Genomic DNA, 25176 nt, shown 5'->3' with positions numbered 1-25176 from the left:
TGAGTCTCTGCTTTTTAAAAAAAAAAAATTTTAAAGCCTCCAAATTGTATTTCTCCTTAATAATGCATAGCTGCTAGAAACTGCTTAAGAAGGTCAATAGGGTGTTGCCAGATTTCCATTAAATCTTTTTCTAGAGCTGATCACATTTTCAAGGTAATAAGTTCTGTAGTAAAGCGGATTATCAGAAAGAATATCTTCTTTGTAAATACTTGTACAGTAATGAAATTTTTAAAAAACCTTAGAAAAATCAATTCATTACTCTTTAAACCTCTAATACATTAATGAAATTAAGAAAGTCTTAAATTCAGAGGAACACTACCTATGATATTTATATATTTTACATTTATGTCTTGATAAACATAGAACTCTATTGTCCTCATTTCTTGCCTGTAACAGTATTTTTATTTTTCACACGAAAATAATTTTATATATACTTCTCAAAACATATCCTCACCACCACTAATTTCATACACAGAAAAAAAAAAAGACAAATTTTCCTGTTTGATCCCATCTAGAATACTTCCTCTGAGATGTGATATATAATAAGAGCTTAACTATCAATTATAATAACCTGTTTCATCACTACATCAATTTATTAGTCTTAATTCACAAGCGGAAGCCAGGATTAACATAAAAACTGTCTCTTGTGTGACTTACCTGGGTAATAAGCAAAAGCTTGTTTTATTTAGTAAAACTGCAGTTTAATTCAGACTATAGTATGAAATCAACTGCAAGTAAGTTCAACAAAAGGCTGATAAAAAGAAAATTAACCTTTAGAATGTGGTTTTTACAAAAAGAATAACATGTTACATTGAAGGATTTGAGAAATTCTTTGATAGTAATTTCCTTTTCAAAGATTTTAACTTCAAAACTTACCCATCACTTACATAATTATTTAAACAAAGTTTCCATGGAAATGAAGTCTAGAAATGAGAAAGGAAGCCATCCAAATTTTTCCAACCAGGTTCTAAATTATACACTTATAATTCAGTTTTTAAAATTATGATGAACAATTATTATGCCTGTGGAAAATGGATGATGAAAATGTATTTTTCTCTGCTGATTAAGCTACTAATAAAACCTTATAATGCCATCGTCAATGAACTTTTCCACCACGTCCAATGCTACCTGATAATCTTGAAATGCTAGATAAAATGCAACAGAAAAATAAGGATTCTCAGGGTTTAGTATAGGAAATGGATGTGGTTATGTATTATGACACCACAGAGTAGAAATGTCAAAAACATAGTTAAGGAAAACTACCTAGGCTTGGAATTAAATAATGCCTGACTGCAAGTTTCCTTTAATCAAAAAAGGCTAATATTCCTCACTTTAAAAAGTAAACGCACAATTACAACATATACATGTATACACATAAAAACATTTATATGCATCCAAACATATATATGTATAAGTGGATATATGTAAGTTTGAGTGTGTATGTGTATGAGTGTGTTATATAAATGTATTATGTGTATTTATAAATTTTCACATGTAAAAATTATACATTTAAAATTTTCAGTTGAAGAAGCTAAATTTGGAAGGAAGCAATCCTTTGTAAATACTCCATACTTTCAGGGAGTATCATGGCTAACTTCAACATATTTGAGTATACAGTATCCAAATTCATTCACACAAAATTATTTTACTACTGTTAATTAAAATCATGTAGAAAATTAAACTATGCAACAAAAATATTCTAGTGGAATATATTAAAAAATCAGTGTCTACCAATTCCTTCAAGTTCAGCTGCAGTTCATTTTTAGAATCTGTTTTGGCCAACCTTATGTGCTATGAAACGAACAGGTATACACTGTCCATTGATTGTGTGTTTTGTGCTAATTATTACTAAGCATTCAATTTGGCAACATTCAATTACCACAGGCCAAGAACTATCAGAAACCAGTTAACACAAAAGATAAAATCCAAATTTTAAGAGAATATCCTGAATATTCACCAGTAGATGCTAAATTGATATGTACATATTCTCAATAATCTGCATGTGGTTTAAGCATGGAACTTTATAACTAAATCTTGCTTAGCAAGTTTTTTGAGCAAATTAAGAATTTTTACAAAGGAAAATCACCTACTGGTTCAATTTATTCTTCATTTGACAAGAGTTTAAAAATCCAAAATGGATTAAAACTAAGCTTAGCTAATCTACTGCCAAATGATCAATGGACAATGGTGATAGTGACTGTAATTTTACACATACAAATTGACAAGTCCTCTGTTCATAGGAACTTTGGGTTAACCCAAGAGAAATGTCAATAAAAAGATACGATTTACTCAATATATTTGCAACTAAGGAAGCATCCCTACTTTCAGTCAAAGCAAGTAACTAAATTAAAGTTTACCTTACTCTTCTCAAACACCCTCTTTATAGACTCCCTGCCCTCTTCAAATTACAAACTCAAAAGCAAAAGCACTCTAAAATTAAAATGTCTTATTGCCTTCTCATTTTATTTAGAAATCACCGTACATTCTAATGTATAAATACCTCAGATGACCATTTTCAGCTTTCTATAAGATTTGCTAAAGACGACAATTTTCATCAATATGCATATCTAATACTTACTAATTCTCTCTGTAACTAAGAGTTTTTACAAAATGGGTAAAGAGTCAATAAATAGCATATGAAATTTTATTATACCTATTTTGGGCACCCTATACCATCCATCCTTCTAGTAAAAGCATCAACTAAATTATCTTCTTTATAAATGAAAGACAGTTATAATACGGAGAAACAAAATCACAGTAATAAGCAAATATAATACTTTGAAATATGTGTTTCTGAATAACAGGATTTTCTTCTTCATTATATTTACTTAAATTGCTATTCATCTGCATTTTGAGCACGAGAAAGCTAAACTGGACAGAGAAATAGAAAACAAACCAGTACAAAATACTGTCTTTTTAAGGCATTACTGAGGCTTTAAACTATACCACCTCTCTGAGAATTAACTATTTAATAACTGATATTTCTATTTTTAGATGTATTAACAGGAAAAAGAAAAAACTTTATAAAGTCATTTGATAGTGGTATAGAGCCATCATGTCCTCAGAATACTGCATTTAGAATTATAGTAAGTCCTATTTCAGATGATAGACATTGAAGTAAAATATAGAATACTTAAAAGAAAGATTATACAGTAATAGGCCATTAGAAAGTACTTTTGCCTTTCCTGCAGCAGAGAATTCAGAGAAATTAAGGTTCAATCAAAATAATTTTTTAAAGCTCAACATTTCACCACATGGTACAAATGCCAAGAAATAATAAAATTGCCCAAATCGTTATAACAGGACAGTAAAGCATGAACATTTATTAATACTTTACCACTAATAACGGACATGCTCAAAAGAAAATGTAGAGTAAGAGTTGAAAGAAACAGAAAAAGGAAAAGCAAATATCAAATTTTCCTTATACACAGGGCAAATCCTAAAAAAAAGTGCTCTTATGCATAGTTCCAAAATGAAGCTATCTCAGGAGAGAAGTGTAATCATTGTTACCCATTATCTGCCACATCAAAGTTTTACGTCACCAAGATTATATAAGGCCTGCGTACCAAGTTCATCGTGCAAACTGCTGCCGCCTACAGCAGATGCATTGTCATGTGATGCTTCTAAGTGGACACTCCCATTTCTCACCAGCAAGGAGGCACTAGCACTGAGCACTGCAGCCTGGGAAGGGGGGCGGGACTGGACTTTGACCTGGGCTGTGGACTGCTGGTCTTGCTGACCATCTTGAAGGCTAGGAAAAAACATGGATTGGGGAGACATTACAGGGAAGAAAAGAGAAAACAATAGCTAGAAGTCAATATAGAAAACTAATTAAAAAAAAAAAAAGATTTCAATGTAACCTAAGAAAGAGCCAACAAACTTTGTAAAATATGCAGATCATACTGCCAGCTTAAAATTTCTGGTCTTTAGAAATCTGATTCATGGTGATGAACACAGAAAAAATTCAATGTATACGTAAAGCAACCAATCTGTGACACCTTTCCACCTCAAGACAACAAAGTTCTAGTATAAGGAAAAAAGTAGCAAAGAAGAGTCACAAGTACACTAAATATCTGTAGGTTGTAGCTGGTCCCTCATAGAAAAAACCTATTTTTTAGTTCAATATGCATTTTTATAAATAACCTTGATATAATTATTCTAGAATTGTTCTTTCAAATATTCTGGCATCTCAAATTCACAATAAGACAAAATTTCTATGCACTTGAAAACCAAAGAATCTTTATCAAATGCAACCAAGATGACAATTTTGAATCAAAAGAAAATCACAAACTAGTGAAGAAAACCAGAATAAAAAACAGTGACTCAATCAAGTGAAATAAAAATGACTGCTGAGATGCTAGAAGAAATATAATTCATATATAAAGTGTTTTTTCTATCAAAAGCCTACATAGTTCTGAAATAAGGCCACAGGCTTTATATACAGGTGTTAGTTAAAATGATTATGTTCCCTTAGTGAATTTTGTTCTTATCTTTTCCAATTCATACCAAAGTTTCATTACAAGAGCCCATCGTTTTACAAAACCATAAAAATAATTTGGAAACCAGTAATTTCTCAAGGGATATTATAGTCTTTTCAGAATTTTACAAAAATTTAAAAATACTTAGTATTTTGTGATTATAAATGTTATTAAAATTATCTAAAAATTAGATAAAATTAAGAAACTATATTATATTCTTAACTCATTTTATGTTTATATATATTTTAAAACACTATGAATTTTAACTTTCTTAGTATAACACTCAAATTTAAACTGATGAAACTCATGAAAACACTCTGAGTATAATTATTATATGTCGTTCTCTACATAATGTTCAATGCAACTCTGCACTATTATTAGACCTTTTAGGAATTAAAAGAAGTATGCTACTTAGAATGGCCTTATTCAGTAACTTTATCATTTTCATGAGTATCAACTTCTCTCTAATCCTTTGAATTAAACGCAGCGGTTTCTCTGATGTCTATAAAACAAGACTAATCCTGCTGCAGACTGGGAAGAGAGCTGTAATTTGAAGTAGAGTTGAGCCTTGAACAACGCGGGGGTTAGGGAGCCGAATCTCCAGAGTTGAAAATCCGCGTATAACTTATAGTGCCCCTCCTTATCCACGGTTCAGCGTCCAAAGATTCAACCAATTACGGATCATGTCATCCTATAGTATTTATTATTGAAAAACACCCACATGTAATTGGACCCACACAGTTCAAACCCATGTTGTTTAAGGGTCAACTGTAACCATGAAATAAGACTAAGTAAAAAATACTTCATATATTGCTGAAAGCTGTGGTTATGGTAACAGAACACACTCTGGAACTGTACTGTCTAAGACAGTAGCCACGCATGACTAAAGTAACTAAAATGTTAGTTCCTCATTCATTCTAACCGTATTTCAAGTGCTCAAGAGCTACGTAACACAGCTAGTGGCTACCATGGCTACCACAGCTACCAGAGTGAGCAGAAGCTAGTAGTTAGTGTGTTCTATACTGGACAGTGCAGATTATAAAATATTTCCACCACCACAGAAAGTTCTGTTAATCACCACTACCTGAAACATTAATTTTTTTTCAGGCTTCTTTTAGAGCCAATAAAAAGTACATAATCTAGGGCTTCACTGGTGGCACAGTGGTTGAGAGTCCGCCTGCCGATGCAGGGGACACGGGTTCGTGCTCCGGTCCAGGAAGATCCCACATGCCGCGGAGCGGCTGGGCCCGTAAGCCATGGCCACTGAGACTGCGCGTACGGAGCCTGTGCTCCGCAACGGGAGAGGCCACAACAGTGAGAGGCCCGCGTACCGAAAAAAAAAAAAAAAAAAAAAAAAAAGTACATAATCTAAATAGAGCACAGGAATGTATGCAACATATTAAAAACAAATAAGTCTGCAAAACACTTACAATGCTTACCGGCACTAACTTTTTAAGTCATAACTATAAATAGTAAGTCTGTCCTTGGAAGCCATCTAAAGTTATCCATAAACCTTACCAAAATGACCAAATTTCACAAGGGAGAAAATTTTGAGTAGCTCAAGTACTACGATCCTTCAGATTCAGAAGACGAAATTTTATAATATATGTATATATATACTCAACAAATTTTTCCATCAATTTCTTCACTTAAAAGTCATAAACAAAGGTGCTATACGGCAGTTAGATGTATTCTAATGTGAACGTATTGAGAATACGCTAATCTTCAACATATCAATATATAAAAGGTTTTCAAAATATTAGGCAATGCATGAAAATCAACTCCAGAATAAAGAAACAAAGAAAATTAGCCAAAATCTATGCAGTTGTAAATGTCCAGTTTCTGAACATCAAAAGCTAGACAAAAAGTATTTATGTCCCTTGAATTCCTGTTTTCAAGAATCGTTCAACAAGAAAATAGCGTATTATTTTTGCGCAAATTGCTAGGAAAACTATTCCTGGAGGTGGTACTTCACCTTAAGCTAACTAATAATTGACAAAAATTAATCTTTTTTACAATACCAATTATATATCAAAACTATCAGTTTCAGAAAAGGTAGCAACTATTTCACAACACAGCAAAAGGTAGAAATTTAGGTTTCTAAACCATTAATTATCAGTAGCATCACTGACACGCAGTCTTACTAATTAATTAACTCTTCTAATTTAAATGGTAAAAAAATATAGTTGGTCTTGGTCTTTCCTTCCTCTGTACCACTTACTTAATATTTGACACATTCTGCCTTACACTGTTATCTTTGTATGTATCTCCCCAACTACAATAAGCTCTAAGAGTATGATCACATTATTGCTATGAATCTCCAGATTCCAGAGAACACTCAGAAGAGTATCTTGAACACAGTACACAAGCAACAAATATCTGGCGGATTCCTTCCTGTGTACCACAAAATGATATGAATTTCCAATTATGGACTCAGTTATTACTATGACCTTATTTGATTACAAGTCTTTCAATCTTATATTTAAAAAAATAAATTTCAGGGCTTCCCTGGTGGCGCAGTGGTTGAGAGTCCTCCTGCCAATGCAGGGGACATGGGTTTGTGCCCCGGTCCGGCAAGATCCCACATGCCGCGGAGCAGCTGGGCCCGTGAGCCATGGCCACTGGGCCTGCGTGTCCGGAGCCTGTGCTCCGCAACGAGAGAGGCCACAACAGTGAGAGGCCCGCGTACCGCAAAAAATAAAAAATAAAAATAAATAAATTTAAGAATACAGTAAAGCTTCTTTCCCTTCCCCAAATGCACTGATGATTTATTTTCATTCCAGTCCATTAACTAGAGTTCTAAAAGATACCACATTTAGGCTGATAAATATAGAACTAACTCTTAATATTATTATAGAATTTTTAAACATTCATTTTTGTTTTTATCTCTAGTAACTGGGAAGAATTAATAAGGGCCTACAAGGTTAAGTTAATGAACAAAAAAACTTTAAAAAGTCATTCTGAAATAGGATATTCTAACAAGCATAAAAAATACATGCAAATTCTCTTTGTGAGGAAATTGATGATTCACCCCCAATCTTTGGAGACATATACTTTACCAAGTTGCTTTTTAGACTGTCGATTACTTACACTATTCATTAAACTTTAAAATAAGTTAGTAGATTTTACTGATATTTATAGAGTAATTATAATTAAAGTGTTATCATACCTATTCCATTTCTTTTTGACAAGTTTTTCAAGTTTTGCATAACCATGCTATCCCATATTTATTTAAATATGAGATTATTATGTAACTCGCATTGAGAATACCACTATTACTTTACCTGAATATTTCTGCAATTTAAAAAGATGGTTTTATTCAATTGGTGTTTCTCCTAATTCCTCACAGCTAAATTTTATCTTATTTCATTCATAATGAAGTCAGCCTCTTTAAGATACATGCAATCTTTGTACTGGAAATATCATGGAACCTTAACAAAATCTACATGCTGACTGATTATTGGAAGACTACTTTCCAAAAATCCTAATGTCAGCCCTTTACAAATAAAGGGCTCACAGCATATCCTCATTTGAATGGTGATGTATTTAAAACCTCAGAAAAACATGGAGAAATCCTATGTGGTTGGCTGGAGTTAGAACAGTTCTTTAATATTCCACCAGGCAGAGAAAAAAACCAAATTTGTCTACATTTGTTTAGTGAGTGAGATCCAAAGAATGAAAGGATTTTTAAAGACTAAAAAGGTTAAAAAAGATTAAGAAATATCAACATGGAGTGAGAAGGTAAGCAAAGAATATGTCTATGGCAAGTATAATTCAAGGGGAAAAAAAGAAGAGGTTAGAAAACACAAAATAGGAAAAGTAAAATGAAATGGTGAACACTTTCTGCAGGTTGGGACTACACCCCAAATCCATCAGCAAAAAAAAGTTACCTCAGGGAGCAAAGGAAATAGAAGAGGAGGGCTCACAAAAAGTAAAGGCACTCAGAAAAAGATTTCTAGACCAAATGTTTCTTTTCAATGGTTGCTTTCCCATTTTTATATTTTAAATATTGGCTTAACTAATCCACACTGCATTATAAATTATGTATTACTGCAGGATTAATTAGGAACATGATCTATGAAAGATGAAGTTCCTGATTGTAATGTAAAACTCAGAAAAACAATCAAGTCTTAAATCCCAAGGGGAATATAAAATAAAGCAGTGATTTAAAGATATAAGGATTTTGCTACTTTCATGAACAAGATTTTAACAAGGGAAGGGATTTATCTCTTCAAACCTACCATGCATTCAACAGCAGTTATTTCACCAAATTTTCTTCCTTTTGAATTTCAAAATGTAGTAAAATAATTTGGGCAATGATGCTTTTGGACACAAGAGATTAATAAAAGCATACGGTATAATAACACACGCACTGCTTAAGCAAGCACATATATTTTCGTCCATATTTGTATTCTTTAAATAAAGCATAAGTCTTTTGAATAGGTTTTTTATATTTCTAATTCAAGCCATAGGCTCATTAGATTTGACATAATTGAGAATAAAAAAGCTTAAGAATTTCAATTAAAAATTACTCCCAAGATTATAAATAGATGCTTTCCTAATTAGGAATATTGGAAAAATAATTTTTTTTTGTTCAGCATACTATAGAGGTTGAGAAATTCACCATAAATGTACATACAAATATATACATCTGTATATATATATATATATATATATATATCTCTCTCTCCAATTGACCATAAGTTACCAAAAATTAAATATTCCAGTTCCGTGTCATTTACTAGGTCCTGGTGTTTAATTTTCAAGCAATGCAAAATAAAATATATTATATTTTAGTGAAATAAAATAATCAAACTGGTTTATCAGGCTGATGTCAACAAGCTCACCACTCAGTCCATATTTGTTCATACTGAACACTGTTCAAGGTGTTCGGGAAAGATACTGCATTAATATTACTAATTTGGTGTAGGAAAAAAAATGAAAAGCTGACTTAAGGCCTCTATTTACATTTTTATAACTGCCCTAAAATAATTTTTGTGATTTAAAATTGGCTAAACCAATCTGATCATTTTGTTTAAATAATGCAATATAAGACATGCATAATTCAATAAGCTCAGTCACATGCAGAGAAAGCCTAAAGAAGCGTACGGTATAGGAGAGAAACTGGAAGAAAAAAGAAAAACAAAGCTATTTAATAAATGCTTTCTTGAGGCTGACAGAACAAGTTAGAGGTCTGTTACATGCATGCTAAGCTTGGTGGAATTTTAAAATACCATACCTTAGGGGTGATCCGATGAGCAATGTAGGAGGGGTAGGGTTACTCCCTGCATTGTGCCGGCGCCGTACTGCCTGGCGCCTAAATGTGCTGCGTTCACGGCGAAATGACACTGCCTCCTCGCTGGCCTGTGCTGCTGCATTAAGACAGACTTAGGTCAAACAGGAGCCTAGGTCAGAGGCGTAAACAGCAGCTGAGCCTGTCCTCCCCAGATACGACAGATTAACAGTGAACCTATGAAAACCTTTTGGCTCAGTTAGTCAAGTTCCCTCTACTTTGAGGGTGGGAAGTCAGGGACTACACACAATCCTTTTGATTAAAGATAACTGTTTCTTTAAAAATAATGTTTCTGATGTTATCTGGCCTCACCGGCTTCTCTTCAACCTCAATTTTCTATTTTAAGATCTCTGTTGTTTTAAATCTTTTTCTAAAAGTCTTATTTAGTCCCATATTCCTCCACTAGCCCTTTAAGTCCGCCTTAAAAGTACTGTATGTGTCAGTTCCAACCAATGGTAAAGGGGCATTAATTTCTTCCTTTCATGAAGACAGTAAAAGCAACAGCGATAGTGCCTGTGATGGCGAGGAGTCAGGCAGTAAGTTTGTCTCACACTACCCTGTGCCATAGTTCTGGCAGCATTAAATGCAGCTGCTGCCTGCTATGCTGCACAACTAGCTGTTTAAATGCTCGATTCAAGGTAGCATGTGTATATGTTAACTGTAGAGTAGTTGGCTACCATCAAACTTTATTCAACTCCGTGCCCTCACACTGGTCCCCTCAACACTAGGAAGCAAATGTCAGCAAAATATCACCAAAAAAATTAGAAACCCATAGCTTAATCCAAAAGCAATAAAGTACAAACGAAAACCAAATATATAACAATGAGAAAATCGAAACTATGGCTTAATAGAATTACATAAAATTTTATAAAACCATGACTGATTTGGGTTTCTAAAACAGAACGCAAAATGATGTTTATCCATTTGAATCTAAAACAATTGTTTCCTATAGTGATCTAAATATTTTAAGAATCATTTTGATTTTGCGAAAGGGTATTTTGATACTAAATATGAATAAAGACAAAACAACTTAGTCCAGATGACATTTTTTTTAACAACAAATGAAAATTTCTTTCCAAAATCAACAATGTTGTATTTTGACTTCAGTTCTCTGACAAGTGTTCTTGACATTTTGAAGGCGTTACTAATTCTCATCATTATTCTGCTTAGCAACAGCCATTTCCATCAATTTAAATGTTGATTTTAATAAAGTATTCTTTCAAATGTTTACACCTTTATCCCTTGCCCAGGCTGCCCCAGTGAACGTTCTTTGTGTAATTAATCCATTATAATTAGGAATATATGGATTACCTCCAGAAGACATGGACTTCTCTATCTTTAGGCAATGTTTTCTTTTATTAAAGGGATGACAAGCACAGAATTATTTCACCCACTTGGCAAGCTTCTGCCGGTAAGAAGTGTAAGTCACAAATAACGGGTCAACAATTTACATTCCTTCTTTCTTTTTCTGCTCACGCACTCCAGTGACATTCTAAAGTTAGACAACTAAATCAGAATTAGGCTTTGGGGCTTTGAATCCAAACCAAACTTGACTCCCGGAGCTAATACTTCTTTTCTTTTCTTTCACCAGTTTTACTGTGATATAATGAAAATTGCTTTAATGTGAAAAGGCTGTTATTTGTGATGTAAAAGCTCATGTACACAAAAACTATATATGACCTGTGAGAACAAATAATGCTGATTAAATATGATTATTTAGAACTGTGCTGTCCAACATGGTACCCACTAGCCATATATGGCTATTTAAACTTAAATTAATGAAAATTAAAAGTTCAGTTTACCAGATTCATGACCCATATTTCAAGCGCTCAACAGCTGCATGTGGCCAGATACAGACACTTCCATCACCACAGAAAGCTGTATCGTATGGTGCTGATTTAGAGTCAAGGATGCCTGTTTGTCACTGTAACCTACAGAGCATATTGTGTGCTTTGCCTATTCCTGACAACCAAGACCTCAACAAAGGAAACAGTAACCAGCACTGTCACTAAGAAGAAAACATAATATTGGCATGGCAGTCATTGGATGAAGGATAAAACAAAGCAAACAAGCCACTTGAAAGAAGAAATGAGAAGTTAGATGAGTGACTCGTATACCTATTAATGGTTCTCAGACGTCAGTAAGGTTAATTTGGGTTATGAAATTTTAAGTCACTATTTTAAACCTCAATTCAAGACTTATTTTTGAAATTATATTGAAGATTTCTATTCTTTTGTTGTAATAAACTATTGCTCAATTTACAGGTCAATTCACTTCTCTTAAGAAACTTTCAAACATTCTTTCTAGTTTTAGATACGTTGTTTCAACCAAAATAACAGAGTAAATTTACCCAGATAGAATTTATAGAGGATAATTTAATCCATAAAATGTACTAAAATTATTCAGAAGGAATAGATGATCACTGAATACTGAGAAGAGGAAGAAGGGACATAGGAAACAGCTTTCTTTACTATCTTCCTTCTACTGAGGACTTAATGGGGTTAATTTAAAATAAAAGCTAGTTATTCCATAGTATTGGGACAAAAAAACAAAACTACAGTGTCCATTTGTAGTCAAAATGTTCTTTGGCTTCTCCAGAAGGCACTTTTTTTTTTTTGCTAGTAACATACCACTTACATTTTGTTATCTGCAAAATAACTATTAACATTATTTTCTTAAGAAAATAGTTTTAGAAACATATCAAAAGTTTAGACGTCCACAAAACAACGTATTAAAATGGAGTTCTGATTACTGCCCATGTTATCCTCTGTAATATTCAGGGTATAAATAACCAATGATAAAAGAATATTCAATGTTTACTAGAGCCACCCGTTTAACAGTAGCTAGGATCACACATTCAGCTGAAAACACTGTGCTATTGTTTATGGTCACACAAATAAGATTAAACCATGCCCCCCCTGGGAAGGTGCTACTTATATAGAACATTTCCATTTGGAACAAGTTCCAGTGGGGGTCCAGTTCTATTAGAGCCGAGGGGGAAAAAGTGTCTAAAGCTTAAAAATAATTTGCTGTAAGCATGCTCAGTCACATAAGTTATAGCCTTACTTGATGAAAATTCACTTCCACAATCCAACTACAAAAAACTCTTTTTGAATCCTTTAACTTTATAAGAGAAAGAAAACAACAACAACAAAATCTTTTAACTAGGGAACCAGAGAGGAGAGAGAAAACACTTTAAAACCTGGTTTTGAAGTTGATATTGCTTAAAACTCAGTATCCCCTGGCAAAGAATAAAATTAACTAGTATAATAATGAGTATAAAATGCAAACAGTAAAAATTGAGCACTCTAGGTACAACTAAATTTTATGCATGTGTAGGTAAAGGAGAAAAAAAACACAAACATTCAAGTGATTCAAAAACCATGAATGGCAAGACAGATATAAAGTACTTTCAAGGACATATATTTAGACAAATGTGAATTTTTTAACATTTTTAAAAAAATTATAAGAGTCTTGACTTTCCAATTATTTCTTTGTGTTAAAAAGACTTCAAGAGACTGAATTACGATCATAAGTTTAAGAGATAACTTCAGATAATTTACCTCTATTTCTGGAGTAGTGATACAATCATTCAATTAAGTTTAAACATTCTCATGCACAAGGCATAGATATCCAAAGATATTTTAGACAGCTGTGGTCTGATCTATTCCTAAAGACCACAGAGAAAACAAAATACACACCTCCCGCCTAAGGCGTTACTTCCCATGTATCTCAACGAGTTAAGGAAAATTCTACACATTCTATAGTGAATTATTTTAATGCACTATTTTTTTTTAATATGGGGGTATTAAAACAATAGACTTCCAGTTTGTTTTAGTCTGTTAAAAAACAGGGAAAGCATTAAAGGCACTAATATACTTTCAGGATGACTGGGATGGCACAAAAGAACACAATGTGGTGAGGCAGGAGGTGAGGATTGTTCACATTGTATCTCAAAAATTGGAAAGTTATGAGCAAAAATACATATAGAAAAAGATGCCACCTAAAAATGATGCGAATCATACAGCTGACTGCTTAGTGAAAGGATTCATATGTAATAAGCTGCTTTCTAGTTGTTACATGTTGCTATGGCTGGCCTCTTGTGATAGCTCAATGGCTTGTAAATGAATTGATAAAAATTTAGACAGAAGACACTGCTCAAGAAAGGTGTTGTTTTCAGAGGGCAGTGTCTATTGTAGGAAAAAAGGAGTAAATTTGGGAAGATCACGAAAATAAAAATGTGTGTTTTGGTACCACAGAAGCAAGCTGTTTAAGCCAACACTTTAAGGAAAAAAGGTGAAAGTATAAAACAAATATATACACATTTCAGAAAAGTAAAATATAAACATTCCAAAATACACTGAAATATTCTTCAAGGTAAAAATTATTTTACTTAAGAATTAAGTTACTATATGAAGAAATGAACATTCAAATGATTTTGCAAAAAAAATTTTAAAGGAAATATTTTAGTCTAGGCATGAAATCCATTTTATCTAAACATCTTTTCCCTTTCTTACTTTCCATGTCAGTCAAGAATGATGCTAACATCAGCATGCAAAGATTTTGTTCTAATATAGAAACAAATGCTTACAAGCATCATTTTCTGGGAGGCCAAAGAACAAGAATCTGCTGCACAGTTTCTAAGCATTCATTCTGAATTAAAATAATTTCCATCTATGAAAACATTTTAAAGGTCTACTCTATTTTTTGAGACATAAACCAACAAACAGTAGCAAACAACAACAAAATTATTAGCTGTATCTTGAGTTAGAGAATTTGCATATCTTTATTGATACTCTCCATAATCCCAGGCAGTCACACAAATACAGTTGGGTAGACAAAGTTAAATGATACTCTGGAGTCATTTAGGAACAGTTCCTAAAAGATATATAGTTTAAGGATTACTTACTTTCATAGGTGGTTCCTAATCTTTTTGAATCCTTTGTGAATGGTCTGATAGACCCTCTCTCCTGGAAAACTGCACTCAGAAACAATTTTGAATATATTTTCAGGAGATTCACAAAATAAGGGATCATTAGTGAAGAATATATATTTGAAGTGACATATTTGAAAAGGAAAACTTCCTTACAAATGGCATCAGTGTCTTAGTTTTCATAATAAATCTAAAAAGCACTTGACACATGGAAGCTTGTTAGAATCTGATCATTAACTGTGAGACATGCTTAAACAGTTATTATTACTGTTTCACAACTGAGGAAATTGAGACACAGGCTTAATGGCTTGCCAGACTATCCAGTTAGTAATTAGAGGTGGTATTAAAATGTAACTGTTTGAATCCTTATACAGAACTTTACTGCTGCTAGAAAGAATGGGCTGGTTTTGGGAATTTGATATACAAACCCTTATTTGCCTCATCAATAAAATACCTCTTTTCTTGACACTGCTTTAAGAGAAGATAATTTTTTCAAGTAACTGAAGCATACAAACCTGCTTACTACATCTAATGAGCATTCTTCTATGTGGTTTTATATGTCTAAGCTTTCTTCTCAGTATAGACTAAGTATAATACAATCTTTCCTTAGTCACATACATTTATTAGTGCGTTATACTGTAATACAGCATTAAGTTATGATACTATGATGTCCTTGAACAAATTAAGATAGTTTGCCCTGGATTTAATGACTCCCTACCATTCTGTTTTTGGCACTGGTGTGTATGGTTATTCCAGCTTCCGTAGAATTAGCAGTGCATTTCTTCTGCTGTCATTATTTTTAGCCTCTACAAGCACCCCTCCCTTTCTACTAATTTTCTTCTTCTCACTTACTATGTTGACTGGGAAATCAGAAAATTAAGTTTCTTAGAATTTAGAGTCCCTCTATTCAGTAAAATAAAACAGCTTTAATCCACATATTCTTGTCTGTTCAGTGGTCTTTGTCTTTTTTTTTTCAATGATATTTGGGATCAAATTTACATGTATGGTACAAACCCTCATAAACTATTTATCAAGAAGATTTGGCTTTTCTTTAAATAAAGTGATATTCCCTTAAAAAAAGACTATCTTTGGTTCCCAACACAAAAATATTATAATAGGATCCTATTTCATGCTTATAAAATAGTGACCCAAGTATTACATTTAAAATAATTTTCTCAAACAGAAAAACAGAGGTTCAGAAATTCAGAAAAAAATACAAAGAATAACAGAATGAATATAAACCTTCCTATTCTGGTTGCTCTTTACAGTCTGCTGAATCAGGCAATATATAAGTTTAAGTTACCCAAAAGAAAACAGGATAATTTTCTATCATATATAACTTGTCTGTACTTTTTATTCCTAAAATACTAGTCATAAGTTATTAAAGATATGCTTTATAATTATAAAAGAAAAATTAAATGCAAAAGCAAGAGATCATCAATAGAAAATGTCTTAGCCTGAATATAAAATTTTCCTGCCTAAGCAATCACAGAACATTATTGATGAAATCCAATTTTAACCAAAGTACTAGATCAATGGTGAGACGTCCTATGAAAACAATCATTTGCTATGTGACTCAGTATCAAAAGAAAAGTTATATGACATATTGCTGCCAAGGTAAGATTAAAATCCATATTACTAGATTAGATGTTAATAAAAATATTTTTCTTTTTGGTATTATGTAAGAAATTAGGAATTCAGATTATTTATTTTTACTATTATTGAGTTTCACAATGGCACAATGAGAGTATCTTTAATGTATTTCTACATCTAATCATTTTCTTGAACTTTAAGGACAGGATACATATGAGTAGCGTAACAGACTGGCCTGTGAAATAGAAACATCAGCACTATTAAGCTGTTACTACGTGCCAGGCACTGCTGTAAGCATTTTACATCTATTAACTCCTTTAGTTCTCATAAAAACCCTATAGGATGGGCGAAGCTGGGGCGAAGTGAGAGTAGCATCGACATACATACACTACCTAATGTAAGACAGATAGCTAGTGGGAAGCAGCCGCATAGTACAGGGAGATTGGCTCGGTGCTTTGCGACCACCTAGATGTGTGGGATAGGGAGGGTGGGAGGGAGGCTCAAGAGGGAGGGGACATGGGGATATGTGTATGCATGTGGCTGATTCGCTTTGTTGTGCAACAGAAACTAACACGGTATCGTGAAGCAATTATACTCCAATAAAGATCTATTAAAAACAAAAAATAAACCCCTATGGGATAGAAACTACTATCATCTCCATTTTAAGATGAGGAAGCCAAGGCTTAAGAAGGTAAGCAGCTTTCCCAGAGTCACGACTACAATGAGCCCATATACTAACAAGGATGTACGACTCCATGTCACTGTATTAGGTACCTGCTACTTTAGAATATTTTATTTTACTACTTTAAAGTACCCTTCCTTAGTTCCATAGTTCCATCCTTCCACAGGACCAACACCCATTCAGCTTAAAGATAAGACAAAAAGAAATCATCAGAGAGCTCATTAACACATCCAAATTCATTAGGATAAAATCTACTTATGGTTTATGTATAGCCATGTGAATGGTCAAGCAGTATCCTCTGTTGTGCTGACACATTTCAGGAGCAGCGTATGTAAAGCAGAATAGATAGCCAAGAAAAATTTCTCCTAATTATCAAAAAGAAGTAACAATCTAATAAATTTTACAAAGTACTTGGGAGTCTATATAATTTTTAAATAATGAACACCAAAATATATCCCCTCCCACTACCACCAATCATCCAAAAAGCCCAAACAAGACCCTAATAAAATGTCATGAAAACCAACTAAATATAAATCCAATACGTTTAAGCAGTTTAGTTTTGATCTTATTTTTATTCTAAACACACTGAAGCTCAAAGAAAAATAGCCCCAACAATGCCTTCCTTTGGCAAAAAATGTTTTTTAACAGCCCATAGATGATTACATTTATTCCACTAAAGTGCGTGGAAATTTTTAGTTCATTATTTGTTTCTTATTAACAGTCGATGATTTGTTTTATTTAAAAAAAATAAGAACACAAACAAAAGCTGGAATCTCGAAAAATGAGGGCTCATCTTAGTCAAAGATCAGCACTGAGAAGCAAATAAGACCTTCATATAACTTTTCCTAAAAAACAGAACGCCCCACGTCCCTATGAAAAGGAAATGGCATTTTAAAGACAAAGACATAAGATTTACTACAGCTCTTACACATATTTTAGTATTTACATTTCAACAATATTTAGAACAGCAATATTTTTCTATCGTTGCATATTCACTCTTAAAATTTATTTTAATGACAACTTTAATAAAAATTAAGCTATAATTTAAAACCCAATGGTTTCTTGCATATTGTGAACATATCTGATATGATTTGTGTGAGAAATCACTAAAAGCATTTCAGACCTTTTATAAAAAACAGAATGATACCCACATCAAAGACTTGAGGGAATTTAATTACTATATTGTCACCAAATGATTATAACTTCAGATATAATTAGTTCTCAATATTTAGGTCTGACAGACTAGTTTCCTCCTTAGGTACTAAAGATCTTTTTTTTACATTCCCATTAGAAATTAATCTTTGTTAGAAACTACACCAAAAGAAGAGAATGTTTACCACATTATGGACTTTTAAAACACTGTGGGTGAAATTAGAACTCTTGGAGAGAAAAAGCTTGTTCCTTGTTTCAGAATGTTTGTGCAAACAAAAAACTCAGCTTAACTTTTCATAAAAGACTGAACATTACTACACCAACAGACTATAAACTTTAAAACTAAAGATATAAGCTTTATTAAAGGATATGAGGTGGAGGATAAAAAAGCCACGTGCTAACTAGCAACACAGGACTTCATTCTTCTGATTCTAGTCAAGAATGAGACTCCATAATAACCAGAGTAAGCAAACTATTCTGGGCAGAAGGAAATACCAAGAAACAACTCTGAAATAAACAAAATGGCCAATACACATTGACAATATAAAATCACCTATCAAATTTTGCACAATTCCTCATAAACCTGAAATAAATAAGCTATTACTTTAATCAAAACAGCATCACTGTTATCATAGGGAGCACCATATATCCACTAATGGACAATAAATGTCAATATAAACTATAAACGCTGATTAATAAATTTAATGTGAAGTTACAGAAAAAAAATAAAATGTTTTTAATGCCTAAAACTTGAGTAAGCAAGAAATAAAACCAAAGAGACAGACAAAAAAAGAGCCACAAGTTTTCAAAGTACACAGTCAGAGCTAAAGTAATATTTGGACAAATCTTATATAACAGGTTGAGCGACCTAATTCTGAAAGTTTAGTAGCACACATCGTATAAGAGAGAACTAAAAATGGTTTGGCGCCCTAATAAAATTCTACGTTTTGTTGTTGCTATGGCTGTACAAAGGAGGAAGGGGACCAATTTTTTGTTACTCCTGGTAAAACATTAACAGGTGGCAAACGGCTTAGAAAAGGTGAACGCCCTCAAGAACAAACTGACATACTCAAATAATACAACGAAAAAGCATTTTCTTGGTGTTCACACCAAAATCTTTTCTAAGATAATCATCTCCCTCTTCATGGAAAGAAAGTTTATTTTAACAACACAGTGCAAGAGGGGCTACTAACACAAAATACACTCTAAATTGGCACTCCAATCAATAGCACCAAAAATTACAGTGACTCCTGGGTAAATCTCTTCCTGCAATTTACTTACCTCCACTGACTGCGTCTTGCTCTTCGCCTTCAGGAAACGCAACCTGGCTTGGCAAGCTATTCCTAGATCGAGTGACTGTCTCTAACTGGGAAGCCCGTCCCAATAAAGATAGCTCATCTAGCACCTCTCCCTCTTTGGCCTCGAGGTCTGATTTTGAAGTGGTTAAGGGTTCTATGCTTTCGGGTGCCATGAGCCTAGTGGAGTCATTCAAACACGCTACTGTGCCGCTGTCCAGGCTCAACACTCGGGCCCGAGTCTTGGCACTATTTGTGCTGGAAGTCCGCCGCGCTGTCCGCTTTTTGCCAGTTCCTTCAGGGCCCAGATGGGCTTTGTGTGCGTGCTCAGGGTCGGTGCCCCTCTCCTTAGGGGCGTGTTTGGTCTTTAGGGTGCTGTATCTGCCCTCGGGAGACTGACATGAATGAGAAGTGGTGCTAGAAGAGCTGTCACTGCCGAACTGGTGAGCAGACTGAACGCTTGACGCTCGGCTCAAGTCACTTTGGTCACTGGAGTCCTCATCGTGACAGAATATAGCACTATGTGGCTTGGTAGCAGAAATACCTCGAAAGGACACATAGTCCCTATGCCGACTTGAATCAAAACTGCTAGCCCGTTTTTTTCCTGTCCGTCTCCTGCCTGACTTATGGCCAGAGGCTGTCCGGTGGATTAAGCTAGAGGATTTAGGTCGTACATCCCCTTCCTTTTGCTTTCCACCAACATCTTTACCAACTTTTGAATCCACTGAAACAGCTGGCTTATCACTCTCCTCCTCTTTGTTTTCAGCAGTTTTCCCAAGTGGTGTGTCCCCCTGTGAAGTGAATTCATTTGCATGGGGGTTTTTATTGGCTTCTTCAGATGCAGAGGTGCTGAGACCTTTCTGATTGTGCATGTCATCAGAGCTATTAGAATGCTTGGCTTCTTGAACCCCACTATTCGTACTCACTTCCAAGGCAGTTTTTTCACTGCTAGTCCTTTTGTCACTCGCACAGCTACTCTTGTCCTCTGGCTCAGCGCAGCACTCTTTCTTCTGACCAGTGTTCTTTCCCACTTGGGGAGACTCCTCGTGCTCTGACAAGATGCTCTCTATGTGAGTGGAGCTGGTCTGCTCGCTTTTGTAGCTGCTGACGGTGCTGTGAGTGTCCCGGTCCGTACCACTGCAATAGCTCTCTGTTGAGCCACTACTGCGTGTGCTCAGACTCCGCAAGCTGTCCATGCTTTTGTCTGCTTTCAAGGGTTTGCTCTTCCCACTTTTGGTAGGTGGCTGAGAATTACTGTTTTTCAGCTCACCAACAAGCTGAAATTCCCCAGATAAACAAGAATTTTCCACCAAGGATTCTTTGGATCCAGAATGAGGCTTGGAAGATTCTAACTCACTAACAGGATCTAACCCACGTCTTTGCTGATACAGAGGGAAGTCATTCAGTGAAGTGTCTGGAAAAGCCACAGCAGAGCTAGAAGTCCGTGGTACACCTCGCGGCCGGTGATCTTTCCTGTAAGAGTGTGAATGTAAAGGGACAAGAGATGCTACTTCTGTGTCACAGGCACTGGACAGAGACTGCTCGATGTGGTGGTGGTGGCTGTGACTTGGCAGGCTCACTTTGTCACTGAAGTCTCTTGGTAAGTCCTGCCCACATGAGGATAGGGACGGCTGAATGGAGATGAAGGAATCATTGGAGACCAAACGGAAGAGCTTCCGATCAGTTGCCAAATCTGTTTCAAACATATATTTGGAAATGTTAACACAAATCTACGATCTGTTTTTCTACTGTTTAACAATGGAAAGAATTCACAGTGTACCATAAAAGTATAAACAATTTCTCAAGTAGCTTACTGAATAACAGTTGACCAGTTATTCCAAAGGGCTGGTTTTATTTCACTGCGGTACAAAGAAAGCATTCTACTAACGGAATGAACTCAATTTCCAAATCTTCAACTGGCTTCAGAAAAAGTTCTATAGATTATTAACAATAAAATAAGAAGCAACGAAGGATTATACTTAAAATGAACCTGGATTTCTGTGCGAGTTCTGTCCCTAACTTACTAACTAGGTAACCTTGGGTTACCTTTCTAAGCCTCTGTTTCCTCATCTGTAAAATGTGATATCAATCTCAGTACCATGGAATAACTTAATATTGAGTTAATAACATAACGTTGCTTAGCACAATGTATGGTAGCTATCATTATTTTGCCTTGCGAAATTAAAAATCTTTAAAAAAAACTAATATAATTGCTTTACAAATCCACAAAAACCTAGAGTAATCAGAAACAAAAAAATCAAGAGGCTGACCAATGCACAGACAAGATATGATATAATGATATAAGATATGTTACTGTTCACAGGGGTTGAAAAAAATTAAAACAATAATTACAGGGCAAAATACTACATTTTATCTTTCACCACGGATGCAACAATTACAAAATGCTTCATGAAAAAAATACATATCCCCTCCTATATCTGTAAGACTATTCCTTCAGTTCTCCATTTGGGGCAGTGATTAGTGACTTGAGTTATCATATATACTATATATATAAATATAGATATAAATATAAATAAACCCATCTACCCACCTACCTACATAGTAATTTATCTTGAAATATAGCTTGACAACCGAACTGTACAATAGCTGATTTTTTATATACCTTTTGACAGATAAGGATGGTTGAATCTGCTGTTAGCTCAATAAAATGAAATATTATTGTCTTATTTATCATAACTAGATAGGAATAATACAATAACAGATTCTATAATAAGTTAGACTCTTCCCAGTAGAGTTACCTTAAATAATAAAAGCATACATTTTCCCTTAAGATTAATATAAAATAAAAATGAACTACTAGAAATATTTATGTACTTTAAAAAATCTAAATGTAGATTAGATCCAAGTAATTAAAAACTCAGAGGTACCCTCTAGAATGTACCATATAAATTGTGATTTATAAATGACATATTAGGTTTTATCTTATGTTTTAAAGTCTTCAAGATAAGTGAAACCAATGTTCTTTTCATTTGTCCAAAACTGTGCCACTGTACTTGGGTTCTTATATTCTCTAAAAACCCAAATTTAAAAATTAGTACTGTATTTACTTTTCTGTAGTATTAATTTATAATGTTATTTCTAAAAACTCTCTATATCCCTAATAAGCAATTATGGGATGGTGTAATAGTCACATTTCAAGGATATGAATTTCATAAAACAAAAACTTAACTGAGTAAGTAATTGAAAATCACTAATTCTAAAATAAAACAAAAGACTTTTTAAAAAATACTAATGATCAAAACCAACTCCTTTCCAAGACATTAATAAAGCAGAAATTTAAATTTTTCATTTTAAAAGACGCAGCCAAACTTGCTTTAATACATGTGTTCTTTTCAGTGTTGCTAAATAAATATACCATAATAAGTTTGACTTTGTCAGGAAGAACTTTAAGTGGTTTTAGGAAACTTCCAAGTAAACATGTCTTCTTAGACATTTTTCTTACTGGTAGCAATACCGTCAAAGACAGGCTCAAATCAACCCAGAGAGATACTATTTTTCATCTAATTAAACTTTTTTCCAGTGACAGCTACCAGTAGTGTTCGGGATAAGAAAAGCATCTCACATACTGCTCATGGTGGTGCAAACTAGCGCAACCAACCTTCTGCAAAGCAATTTAGCGACGTTGCCAAAAGCCTTCAAAAATATACTCACCCTTTGATCACTAATTATTTCTAGAAATTTTTACTAAAGGATAAAAATCATATATGTGAATAAGGTTTTAGAAAAAGGTAGTTCGTCTCAGGTTGTTATGAAACTCCTTAAAACACAGAACTATAAAAATGTCCAATAAAATGAGGTTGAATAAATTACATTGTCTAGTAATAACACCATGCAGGCACTACGAATGTTTTCAAAGATTATGTAATATGAGAAAATACTCAGAGTGAAAAAGATGGCACTATATAAAAAATATGACTCCAGTCTGTAAGAGTTAAAGAGAATACTAAGGGTATATATACGTATGTTTGTAGGAATGTTAAAAGTAGTATACCATATTTAGCCATAAAAAGGAATAAAGTCCTGACACGTGCTATAACATGCAAAGTGAAAGAAGCCAGACACAAAAAGCCGCATATTACAAAATTCCATTTATATGAAATGTCCAAAATAGGCAAATGCATAGCAACAGAAAGTAGATTAGTGGTTGCCAGGGGCTGGTTGAAGGAGGAAATGGGGAGTATAATGGTTATGGGTTTCTTTTGGGTGTGATGCAAATGTTCTGGAGTTGGATAGTGGTCATGGGTACCCAAATCTGTGAATATACTAAAAACCACTGAATTGTGTACTTAGCAGGGTGAATTTTATGGTATGTAAACTATATCACAATAAAAAATAAGGAAAAAAGTGACACGAAAAAATATTAACAACAGTTATCTCGATGGCAGAAGTGTAAATTATCTTCTTCCTCATGCTTAACTGTATTTTCTAGAACATACTACTTTTATAAACAAAAATCATTATCTTCCTCCTCTCTTCTAGATCATCCCCATCAATTATAAAAAACAAGCCATTATTTCTCTTACATTCTTAGAAATTCCAAATCTCCTCCTTTGTCCTCACTTCCCCTGCAAGCTATCACCTTCTACCTCTGATCTCCTTTACAAAAATTCACCAAAAAGTAGTCCATATTCACTGTTTTCAATTCACCTCCTCTGCCACGTATTCTAGTCCCACCCCATTAAGAAGCTTATCAAGGTCACCAACAACCTCTACGCTCAGTCCAATGGTCAAGTCTCAGTCTCATATAACTTGGCCTATCAGCAACATTTGACAAAGGTGATCACTGTACTCTCCTTGAAATGTGGGGATACACACCTCTACCTCACCAGTTGTTCCAATTCAGTCTCCTGGATTTATTAGACTGCAGTGGCTCAGAGCTCAACAGCTGGAACTCTTCATTCTTCTATCTATACTTTCTCTTTTGTAGGTCTCATCCAATTTTCTGGCCCCATAATAACTGAAGTTCAGAAATACGTGTAACTAGTTCCTGCATCTTCTACCCAGCCCCGGTACTATACAGCGATGGACTAGAGTTCTGATCTTGGGTAGGGAAGACATGAGCGAGGCTGGGGAGGGAAACTGTAGATAACCCCTTCTTAGAAAACGTAGAGGACACATCCCCACAAACTCAGTTTTCTCCCAATCATCCTGAATCATGTTGATAAAATGAGTGCCAACTAGTCAACTAACTGCTAACTAACAACTAACTAAAGGTCACTGTCCTGTAAATCCAAACCAGTCAGAGAGCCAGAAGAGCCCCTGCTGATATTTAAGCCAGAATGAACGACAGCCACTAGGTGGTGCCTAACCGTAGCCAAGATCTACAGGGATTCGGCTCAGGGAGCCAGGCTGCCTCAACTCCAGGCCAGCTAACCGTAGAGGCTTTCCCTGTTAGTTCATGAATTTCATGTTAACCCAACCCCACATTTGACATAACTGAATTTTTAATATTTATACACTGAAAACTCCTAAATTTAAAACCTCAACCCAGATTTCTTACCCGAAATCCAGGCCTATCTAATTATCTACCAATTACTGCTGCTTAGAAGTCTAACAGCAACTCATACCTGATATGCCCAAACTGAACTCCCTCTCTTGCCCTCCACCATGCTCTCCCCACTCCTCAATCTGCTCCTTCTCAGTCTTCCCCCTTTCAGTTAATGGAGACTCCATCCTCCCCATTATTTAACCCCAAAATCTTAAGAGTCACCTATGACTGCTATTTCTCT

General features: G+C 34.4%; 1 protein-coding gene across 7 annotated transcripts in view; it reads right to left on the bottom strand.

Annotated features, from left to right (window-relative positions):
• Window positions 1-25176, bottom strand: part of PCNX1 (pecanex 1) — a 172472-nt gene that overhangs the window by 94103 nt on the left and 53193 nt on the right. For 5 of the 7 annotated variants that reach the window (XM_089907905.1, XM_030763392.2, XM_030763391.2 and 2 more), the window contains 3 exons: window positions 19413-21119; window positions 9718-9850; window positions 3567-3751 (listed from right to left, as the gene is read on the bottom strand). In XM_089907905.1, the coding sequence (XP_089764031.1) occupies window positions 3567-3751; window positions 9718-9850; window positions 19413-21119 (2025 nt within the window). The remainder of the gene's footprint in view (window positions 1-3566; window positions 3752-9717; window positions 9851-19412; window positions 21120-25176) is intronic. The other 2 variants (XM_022570220.3, XM_022570219.3) reach the window with 1 other exon arrangement.

The sequence above is a fragment of the Delphinapterus leucas genome, chromosome 2 (assembly GCF_059928025.1).
Source record: "Delphinapterus leucas isolate spDelLeu-1000000601 "Yukka" chromosome 2, BTC_Dleu_Yukka2, whole genome shotgun sequence".
In the NCBI taxonomy this organism is placed as follows: domain Eukaryota; kingdom Metazoa; phylum Chordata; class Mammalia; order Artiodactyla; family Monodontidae; genus Delphinapterus; species Delphinapterus leucas.
Note: the sequence above shows the minus strand (reverse complement) of the source record. Positions and strands in the feature narration are given on the sequence as shown.